The 11,323-nt window shown below is 42.1% G+C and overlaps 2 protein-coding genes across 2 annotated transcripts in view; both read right to left on the bottom strand.

The window, feature by feature from the left end:
- LOC126394162 (GTPase IMAP family member 4-like) overlaps positions 1-5,409 on the bottom strand; it is a 13,374-nt gene extending 7,965 nt beyond the window's left edge. The window contains exons 1-3 of the mRNA XM_050050823.1: positions 5,391-5,409; positions 5,024-5,083; positions 4,578-4,801 (exon numbers count right to left, since the gene is read on the bottom strand). Coding sequence (XP_049906780.1) covers positions 4,578-4,801; positions 5,024-5,083; positions 5,391-5,409 — 303 coding nt within the window. The remainder of the gene's footprint in view (positions 1-4,577; positions 4,802-5,023; positions 5,084-5,390) is intronic.
- The window catches only part of LOC126394913 (golgin subfamily A member 4-like), a 92,054-nt gene that overhangs the window by 58,209 nt on the left and 22,522 nt on the right, over positions 1-11,323 (bottom strand).

The raw sequence follows: 11,323 nt of genomic DNA, 5'->3' as shown, positions 1-11,323 counted from the left end.
GTCCTTACTCCCAGATAACAACAGCTCTGTCCTGACCTTGGACCTTGGAAATTCCTCTGTTAAACTAGATACTGGCAGCTGAAGTATCCCTTTTCCATACAATGCAACACTACTTAGGCACCTAGGAGCACCCAACCACTTCCTAATATAGGAGCTAACCGACCTTTCAATTCTCTCCACTATGGATATTGGAATTTCATAAATTGACAATGGCCACATTAACCTAGGATATAGCCCAAATATAAATATATATAAATATCTCCTGCCTCAGGAGCTCCCTGAGTTCACTGAACCTGAGAGGCCTCCATTTTTAACTTGACTGCCCTCATTGCTGGCATCTCCCAGCAGGTTCCTTGGTTGCTATCTAAACAGGCACAAATGGCCTTCAGGCCACAAGTACTTTGTCACCACAAGTACAGCACTGAAAATGGTCCACTCTGGTTCCATGTCCCCAGCGTGCATAGATCTACCTCATTACCTGATCAAACTTTACACCAAGTGATGATCAGTTGAAAGCTCAGCTGCTCTGTGTTTGACAAAGTCAATCATAGGGCTTTTGGCTGAAGGTCTTCTTGTATCAGATACAGCTGAACACTGAACCACCATATGATTTAGAATAGTGTTCATTACCAACAGTCAATAAGTAGTACAAAGTTCAATAGCAAAGCATCACTGAAGCTGTAATCGGGAAGGCTGTTCCCCTCATTCACCCCTCTGGGTTTTTTCAGCCATTACCCACCTGGGGCATTAACTTTCCTGAGCAGAAATACAAAGTCGCCTCGGGGGGTACCCTGTCTAGGACCCATTCCAGAGACTCTAAATTATTGTTCCATGCATAGGAACAGACAACAGTCGGAGCCTTTCTCTCATCAGCCTGCAAGTTGCATAGAGGAAACCCTCCTCTTGTTTGCTCAAAGTCAAACAGCGACACACGTGTGAGGGCTTATGAGTATCACTCCACCTCTGCAACACCTCTCATCCTGGGCAACTGTGGAAAAGCAGGGACGAGGAGGCTGTTTCCCCCGTTCTGGAGAGCCAAGCCCATTTCTGTTGTTCATGCTAGCTAGCCTGAAGGATCAGAGCATTTTAGGAACAAATCAACATCTCAAGGCTGCCGCTGCAACAAAATCTTCTCCATCAATGATGAAATACACTTCACTTAGTGTGTTCAATACTTTTCCCTGTATTATTCAACTTTATTGCACTTTTTATGGACTGAAATGTCACTTTTAATATTTATAGTTTAATTGAGTTGATACCAACATCTAAATGTGTGTAAATGAAAGAAATGTTGATGCGGTGAATACTTATTTCCACCACTGTCATTATGAATATTAGATTTCATTTTTGCCAATAGATCCCCCTAAATCCTACTCCCTTTAAAAAATAACTAATTCATTGTTAACAAGCAACCAGCCTATGGAGGAATTTACTGATCAACAGCTGCTAGTTCAGCCCCGGGTCTGTTGTCACAGTAGCTGCAGGGTTCACTTTTGACAAAATCCCCTAATTCTAGACACTTAAGACACTCATCAGTCGCTAACTTCAGCAATCCAGCTAAGAAGTCAAAATGCAATTAACAGAACCTCGAGTTACCAGGAGTCTTATTTCTATTTTGAATGAGACTGGCTGCAGCCCCCCACCTAATTAAGCTGTGCTGCGATTAGTGACTGTAATGTGATTATTTACTTGTGAATTGTAAAACTGTACACCAGGGGTTCTCAACCTTTTGTAACTTAAGGCCCACTCCTGATTGTTAAGAAATATCCGAGGACCACCTTCCCACATAGATGATGAAAATAAAAAAAACATTACATGACCGAAAGGGAGAAAAAAAAAAGTGGCTGTAAATATGTGTAATGCCACTGTCAGCTGTTGGTGCTGTGATGTACCTGAAGCCCATTCCTTTAGGAGATATTCTTTTGGCTTCCAAACACATCCCGAATGCTTTGTTCTGAAGTGTCTGGAGCTTTAATGGTTTTAGCGCTTCATCTGGCAGATTTTACCACATTCAACACACTGTGCTGTCGGCTCAGCATCACTGCCCAATATTATGAATCCAAATTTTAAACTAACAAATTGCCAATACCTCTAGGTGACACCAGATGGCTCTCTTATGCCCACCAATAGGTCACAGCCCATTGGTTGAGGGTTGCTGCCCTGCACTACCTGTCACTGAAAAATATAATCACATTACTGTAGTGTGTTATCAAGAAATGTGTTATGGCCCACTGCACACAACACATTCCTAGATTTACTCTTTTTTTTTTTTTTTTTTACACTGGTAGCTTGTGTTTTCCCCTGGTGATGAAGTGTGTGATGTAGGTCTAGATTTAATCCCTGCTATAAGATGAAACCATAAATATTAACTACAGCATATCAACTTCCTATTAGATCTGTATAAATAAATAATAAATATTAACTAAGGTACTCACAGTTGGTGAAATCCTTTGTTGCTGAATACAGGGTGCTTGACATATATATTATTACTTGTAATATGTATATTACTATATAAGATATTTTTGCCCCATAAAAAAGACAACACCGGGGCATCGGGAGCATAGTGGATAGTACCGGTGCCCCATGTACAGCGGTCGCAGGTTCGAGTCCAGCCTGCGACCCTTTGCTGCGTGTCAGTCCCCACTCTCTCTCTGTCTCCCCATTTCACACACTGTCCTGTCAAGTAAAGGCAAAAAGCCCAGAAAAATAATCTTAAAAAAAAGACAACACCATCAGCTGAAAAAACCCTTAAAGAGGCAACAGACAGCATTTTTTCCTAAATATATCATGATGAAAATAATGTGGGTTGCACAGGGTAGTGGCCACAGTAAAATCAGACTATCAGTGTTTACATAGGTTACTTAATGGCTTTGCAATCTTTGCAATAAGCTTCTGCCACCGGGGGGCGAATTTTCGCGGAAAAAATCTGCTTTACGGCAGGAAATGAGTCATGTATTGCGAAACTGGTCGGTCAGCCAATCAGGGACTGGAGCTGGTCCTTATGAGGAGTTGGGCATGAGATAGTTGAGTCACGAGCACAATGGCAGACGGACAAAGTTTGGAGACAAGTGAAAAACGGCCTAGCAAAAGAAAAGGAGCTCCTCTGTGTGAGGAGGCAAAGAAGAGCAAAAAGGAGAGTGATAAAAGAAGAGGAAAAACAAGAGTAAACCTCAGTCAGGCGTTCAAGAGATGGAGGGAGCTCCGTGACCAAAGAGGCTTCAAAACCCATGTCCAGCTAGCTTTCTTTCTAATGGATCAGTAAGTAACACGGCTAAATGTTAGCTAGACCAGAGAGGACTGTACTGTACTGGCTGCTAGTTCATTCCTAGCTGGCCAGCATCGCAAATCGCCGCAACCAGGGAGCGGGTAGCGAGTGTTGGTCGGCTGACATCCTCGTTGTCATTCTACGGCAGCCCTCGGACAGTGATTCCCCCCCGCTGCCGCAGCTACTGGGCACAGAGGCCTCTCCGACCGGGAGAAGTGGAGTAAAATCCTCTCCTCCGCTCCCGTTTGTCTGGTGAACGCCTCTCCTCTGTCAATACACTCTGCCAGCAGTTTAATAATATTGATGCCAGTTGTAACATTTAAATGTTTCAGTAGTAAGCCATGTTCTAAGCGAGATAATGTATAGTGAGCTGATGACTGTTGAAAAATAACTCCGCTGTGCGTCGGGGTTCCATTCCCCTGTCGGGAGTTATTTTTCAACAGTGACCGGCTCACTTTACATTATCCCTTACGTGTCTACTGTTGTTTGTACTGGTACTGTACATATTGGTATCATTAACTGTAAGTTGTTTGTACTGGTACTGTGCATTCTGCTATAATTATTTGCATTAGTATTTGTTTTTTCTTCAGATAAATCTGATAATTGTTGCTCGGTCTCTTTACTCATTTATTTAGTAGAGTGTCCACACACCTTCTCATTCTACATATACATAGAGGTATACTGGTGGCTTTACAGCCTACATTTTATTCATTATCTCTGATCCCCACGCTCAATTTGGTCTTGGCGACAGTGCGAGCAACACTGCTGACGCTAGGTGGCGCCAAGCTAAAAAAAACCCAAATACTATGTGTTGCCTCTTTAACTTAATATGCAAACTTGATCATGGATCAGTTATATTCATAAAATGATAAAAGTTACTCCTGCACTCTGTGGTACCTTGAACAGGATCCAAGTTGAAATGATCTCCTTCCCCTTGTTTCGAGCTCTGATGACCACCAGGTAATTCAGATGCTGCATCTTTGAAAACATCACAGCTCACATGATCTCCATTGTTCTCCTTTACCATTTCGTCCATGAGTGTTAGCAACTGCTGACGTCCAAGGTTTTGGTGCCACAACAAACTGGATCTACATTTTTTGATCATGTTGCCTAACAGTGGATTTTGCAAATATTTTTTCATGAAATCTGAACTCTTCTCTCTGGGTGTTGATATCAGTATCAATGAATGATCAAATGATTGATCACTGAAGAGTTCCAGGACTCTGCAGAGTCTCAGTTTGTGTTCCTCAGTGAAGTCTTCAGGCTGTAGAACCAGCAGGAACACATGAGGTCCAGGATCAGAGAGTCTCACACAGTTTTCTACATGTTCTGACAGTTTGTCTTCAGAGATGTTGAGATGCAGCAGATCTGGAGTGTTGATCAGAACTATTTCTTTGTCCTTTATCTGTCCTCTTTCTGTCAGACAGCAGTCTGGTTCTTCCTCAGTGTTGAACTTAGTCTCTTCCAGTATGAAGTTCCCCACTGAACTCCTCTGAGACCAGCTGTTCCCCAGCAGAACAACCCTCAGCTCAGACACTGGAAAACAAAACACTGAATCAGAAAACTTGATTTAGTGCAACAACCAACTTTATTAAAGGTGGACTTAAGTGATTGTGTCAGCTGTTCTTATCTTGAAACTTTCAAATTTACCATAAGTTTTCAAATATTAAAATAAAACATTTGTATCCAGAATATACTAACAGTGTAATTCTAGATGTTAATATGCAGAACAATAATTCTGACTTCAGGTCAACTCACTGGATGGTGGCAGCCATTCAAAGCTGCGGCTCCGCTTTAAGGGTTGCAGGTCCTCTGACACTATACAGATACAGAACAATGATTCAAAAATGATTTTAAAAATGTTTTAAACTTTTTAATCTTTAATCAAAGGGACTCTGTCTCCAGAAGGACTTACTGCTGTTTTATCATTTTGATTTATTTTTATGCATTGTTTTTTTTGTGTGTTCTAGTTAAAAGTAAAGCTTTTTGCCTTTGATTCAGACAAACAGATCAAAATAAACTCAGATTAAAGCAATTTATAGAAAAGACTGAGTGACACCATGGTAAATCTCTGAGAAACATTTGAGTATTAATATACCACAATCCAGAACTACAGTGAACTCACCAGGTGCTGCAGTCGCCATAATGTCACCCTGCTGGAGACACCAGAGACTGATTCAACTGGAAACCAACAGGTTTGAGAACCTAAAGAGAGAATTTAAAATATCTTATGGCTTTGTCTGTTTATACACACACGCACACACACACAATGTAATGGATATTTTGAATTTTTCTGTCAACCCTTAGACTCAAACATAAAAGACAAGGGACGTTAGGCTGACTTAGGCCTAGTCTGCCGGGGGACCTCCTATAATACCTACCTCTCTCTNATAACTATAATATTATTACTTTCATTAATGTTGTTGTAAGCTACTGTCATTACCTGCATATCTCTCTGTCTCTCTCTCTCTCTCTGTCTCTCTTTCTTTCTCATTGTGTCATATGGATTACTGTTAATTTATTATGCTGATCTGTTCTGTACGACATCTATTGCACGTCTGTCCATCCTGGAAGAGGGATCCCTCCTCAGTTGCTCTTCCTGAGGTTTCTACCGTTTTTTTTCCCCATTAAAGGTTTTTTTTGGGGAGTTTTTCCTTATCTACTGTGAGGGTCATAAGGACAGAGGGATGTTGTGTGCTGTAAAGCCCTGTGAGGCAAATTGCGATTTGTGATATTGGGCTTTATAAATAAAATTGATTGATTGATTGATTGATTGACGTAAGCAAATTCTATGTTCCGCTTACATTTTTTAATCAAGACAATAGTCTACAATTAGATTAGAGATTTAATAAGAACTGTTTGCAGCTTTATTTGGCCAAAAACATACAATTACATTAAGAGCTAAACAATGTGGCCCGCCAATGTCATCTGCATATGTGGCATAAAATGGTCAGATAAATAGGTAATATTTAAAACCTGTAGCTACATTCTTTTTTTTTTTAAAGTTATTTTTGGGGGGCATTTTTGCCTTTATAGATAGGACAGTTAAGCGTGAGGGGGAGAGAGAGAGGGGTAATGACATGCAGCAAAGAGCCACAGGCTGGAGTTGAACCCGGGCCGCTGTGGCAACAGCCTTGTATATGGGGCACCTGCTCTACCCACTTAGTAAGTAAAATTTATTTGTATAGCACTTCTCACAGAGAGAACTCACAAAGTGCTTCACAGGATTAAAACACAAACCAAGAATACATACATCCAAACATACAGACACAAAATGAAACAGCAGCAGTTGCTGCAAAACTGAATCACTTAAGACAAGTTGATGAATGCCTGCCTATAGAGGTAGGTTTTAAGGCGCTTCTTAAAAACTTCAACAGATGCTGCGGCTCTCAAATTCTGTGGGAGGGCGTTCCACAATCTGGGTGCAATGGACTCGAAGGCCCGGTCACTTCTAGTTCTGAGCCTAGTGCAAGGAACTGCCAACAGACCGTGATTGGCCGACCTAAGTGTCCTACTAGGAACATATACATGCAGCAGGTCAGACAGATACTCAGGTGCCTGACCATGAAGGGCTCTATATGTTAAAACAAGGATTTTGAACTGGATCCTAAAGCTGACAGGAATCCAGTGTAGGGAGGCCAGGACAGGAGTAGTGTGGCAGTTTTTGGATGATTTGGTGAACAGCCTGGCAGCGGCATTCTGCACCAGTTGGAGGCGATCTACAAGATTTTTACTGAGACACATGAAAAGAGAATTGCAGTAATCCAGACGTGATGACACAAAGGCATGAATGATCATTTCCAGTTCAGCATGTGATACAACAGATCTCAGTTTTGCAATGTTTTTAAGGTGGAAAAAGCATGTACGGGTCAACGCATGGATGTGTTTATCAAAGTGTATGGCCTGGTCAGCAATAACCCCGAGATTTCTCAGGTTAGAGCGGATATTTGAATTCAGGGACCCAATACAGCTCGCCACCTTAGAAGCAGTACAGTCAGGAGTGACAATAAGGACTTCGGTCTTAGCGGCGTTAAGCTGGAGGAAATTGTTGACCATCCAGTCATTAATTGCAGACAGACAGTCATGCAGTACATTCAGATTGTCTGTCCTGTCAGGATTAAAAGAAAAATAAAGCTGAATATCATCTGCGTACATATGATATGATACACCTTCAAACCTGCTGATAATGTTTCCAAGAGGAAGCATATACAGAGCAAATAAAACTGGACCCAACAGTGAGCCCTGAGGCACCCCACAAGAAGCTACCGACGCCCCCTGTAGCTACTTTCTCAGTATACAGTATGTATCACCCCCAGCCCATGTATAAAAGGTACATTTTAGTGTGCTTTGGAAAAAATAAAAAAACAAATTCAATTCAATTCTGCAGAGCAGTGTGTAAAAATACTCCTGGGATTCATGACCTTTTTCATAGCACTGTATATGAAATAATAAATATATATTTGGGTACAATCAAAAAGTCTAAAGCTGAGTTTGCTTCAAAAAGCAAATGTTAACAATCTTTCCTGAATAAAAATGCGTCTTAGGGTAACTTGTCGTCCTGTTCATAGCAGCAGTCATCGTGGTGTTAGTGGTAAAAAGTTAATGTGTTATCAATGGTGGTAAAACTTTGTGTTTTTATAGCTGTTGTAATGTTTAATAAAGGATGATTTGATTTCCTAACATTCAGTCTGAACTTCAGACTCCTCAGAGTTTTATTGCTGCATCCACAGAATAATAAAAAGCATCAGTATCGGTGAACATTAGACACTGTGGCAAACTGGGGTTGTTCGAAATGCTTCGAAACTTTAATCATTACCATGGTAATTAACAGACAAATGAAAATTTAAACGCTCCATATACACTGCTCTAAAAAATCAAGGGAACACTGAATGGTCACAGTATATTACCAAGTCAGTTGAGCTTCATGACTGGTTTGGTGGTGGGTCAATGAAGTCACTGGTGAAGTCTTGTTACAAAACAATGTTCTGCTGGGAAACCTTAAGTCATGGCAATAATGTGGATGCCCAGTGACACACTCCAAACACCACCCAAATTCCAATCTAGTTGAACATTTGTGGGTATCCCACCACAAACCCACAGGACTCAAAGGATCCACCACCAACAACCTGGTGCCAGACACCACAGTGCCCCTCAGAGGTCCTGTGTCTATGCCTCAAAAGGTCAAGGCCAAATCTGATCCAAAGAGGTCCCAACATGGATCAGGGGTACCTCTAGGCTTTCGGCATGTCCCACAGACACTCGATCAGATTGTAATCTGGGGAATTTTCGAGACCAGGTGGATGCCTTGAGCTCTTCGTCACACTGCCATCTGGAAGTCTGCAACAGTCTTTCTGTGGGTGGAGTGTATCAAGTGGCATCCACATGACTGCTAGAACCAAAGGTTTCCCAGCAGAAAAAGGCATTGTAACAACCCTAATGTTCTTCACTTCACCTGCAGGAGCTTTAATGTTTTGGCTGATCGGTGTATGCATTACCCCAAATATCCCAAATAGCCCACATATTCATCACGCATCAACGCTGATTATTATGAGTTCTTCTCAGACTAGGACATTTTCTGACTCTGACTTGCTGTGATCTAACATCAGTCACCAGCACTACTAAAACTGGGACTGTTTGGCAGGCTTAAAGATACGCTAGCAAAATATTAAAAAAGTCAAGCATTTGGAATAGTTTCAAAATTGACTTGGACGACCCCCAAATAAGTTAAGTACCCGATATGTCAAAAGAGGCTGGTATGTCACAATGAGCCTGACAAACCACCTCAAAACTGCATGTATCAGCTCAGCTGTCTTGCAAAGGATTGTTTCTTCCAGCTGTTATGATAACTTTACTGCGCCATGCATGCTAACAACGTGGCCAGCTGTCACGTTATATTAGATGAATCCACCAAAAACAAATGTTTCAAAGGGTTCGACTTATATCCTCGTCTGTCATTAACTCTGTACCCCCGTCGAAGCTTTGATTAATTACAGATATTCTAGCTGAAGTTTTGGTGTCCCAGAACTGGTATTCAGGATTAATTTCATGTCACCACTTACCTGAGGTGGTTGTTGGTGTTAGCTCTGGTCATTGGCCTCCCATCACAAATTTTTCAAAGTATATTGCAAGAAAGAAAAGCCTGTTTTTCCAGCTCAGTCATGTGGTAACTTTAGTAACTCCAAACAGTGATGACTCTGCTCCAGCTAATCACAGTCCTGAATAGTCAGCATACATGTGAAGACTAGTGACAATCACTTCTTCCCTCGTCAATCCAAGAACGTTGTCAGTCTTAAACACCTTTGTTTGAATTTATATTTCAGCTGTGTCTGCTCACCAGGTCAGATCCTTATTGCTACCAGGTACTTCCTGGCATGAAACTCACAAGGGACGACCTTTCCTCTCAGACTGGGCAGGACACGGCACACACATGATATCAATTCAACAGCTATGTTAATGTTTAACAATCTTGAGTTTTACACCAGGAACAGGGAAGCCTGATAAAAACACTGCTCAGTACTTTATATACGGAAGCCATTCATATCGGCACCCCTCACCAGCTCCGTTCTTCCCACATTTCCTCCGTCTCTTTTCTCGGCCACAACTTTTCCCTCTCTCCTTCCGTGACTAATTTGGGAGTCAGGTTTGACCCCCATCTTAGCTTTGACAATCATATCAACCATATCTGCAAGTCTTCCTTCTTTCACCTCTGTAATATCGCCAAACTCCGGCCATCTCTCTCTCGTCCTGCAGCAGAGAGGCTCGTCCATGCCTTTGTCTCCTCCAGGCTGGACTACTGTAACGCGCTCTTCATCGGGATCCCGGGCAAGAGCCTACAAAGGCTCCAATATGTCCAAAACAGCGCTGCTCGGGTCCTGATGAGAGTGCGTAAACATGAGCACATCACCCCCATCCTTCACACTCTGCACTGGCTCCCCGTTCACCTCCGCATTGAATTCAAAATCCTCCTTCACACCCATCACTGTCTGCACGGTGCAGCCCCCACCTACCTCACCGAACTCCTCAACCCACATACCTCAGCCAGAACCCGGTCAGGCCAACTGCACCGTCTGCGCCCGCCCAGGACTCGGCTCAAGACCATGGGCGACAGGGCCTTCGAGGCTGCTGCTCCCCGTCTGTGGAACGCCCTCCCCAACCACCTCAGGGCTCCACAGTCGGTCGATTCTTTTAAAAAAGGACTCAAAACCTTCCTTTTTCAGAAAGCCTATCCTGACTAATCTTATCTGATTTTATCTGCTGACTGTTTTTATTGTTTTGCTCTGTTGCTCGATTTTACTGTTATTGCTGCTTTTATTGTTATTGTTGCCTTTGTACTGTGCACTTTGAGATTTGTATTCAAATGTAAAGTGCGTTATAAATAAAATCTATTATTATTATTATTATTATATCTTCACTTAACACACACAGTATTCCTTCACCCTCATGTTGCAAATATCTATCACAGAGCATGGAACTATAATGTCAGCTGGAGGAATTCAATCCTTTAATGAATGGATGTGATAATAAATTAGTTAAAACTAGGCCATAGCCATTGGTAGCTTTGTCACCTTCTACCTATGCCAATCCTCAATGCCTATGTGCAGTTTCACATAGATTGACCACGTCAGTGAGTAGAAAAACGTGGGACAGACAGAACAGAATGACACACTGACAGTTTGCGTGATTATGTACAGCATACCATACCATGACTTAGTCATACCAAACATTAGAAAACACCAACATTGGTCCACAGGGGGAGCCACAGTGATCGGTCGCATTTTAGACATTTTGAAGCATTTTTCTGTTGTTATAGCGCCACCCAGTTGGTTTAGTAAAAATCCATATGGCAGTTAGGCCTATATAAGAAATGAGCTCTCTAGCGCCCCCATTTTGTTTGATGGGGTCAATAATGGAGGGGTCCCCTCAGATTATGTGTGGTCATATGCCTACAAAGTTGCGTGGTGATGGGTGAAACCCTTGAGATGTTATACACCTTTATGTGATGAGCCACGCCCTCCGCAATATTCATTGCCTTATAGAAGCTCAGTTTTAGTAAGTTTT

The sequence above is a fragment of the Epinephelus moara genome, chromosome 8, assembly GCF_006386435.1.
Source record: "Epinephelus moara isolate mb chromosome 8, YSFRI_EMoa_1.0, whole genome shotgun sequence".
NCBI lineage: Eukaryota > Metazoa > Chordata > Actinopteri > Perciformes > Serranidae > Epinephelus > Epinephelus moara.
Note: the sequence above shows the minus strand (reverse complement) of the source record. Positions and strands in the feature narration are given on the sequence as shown.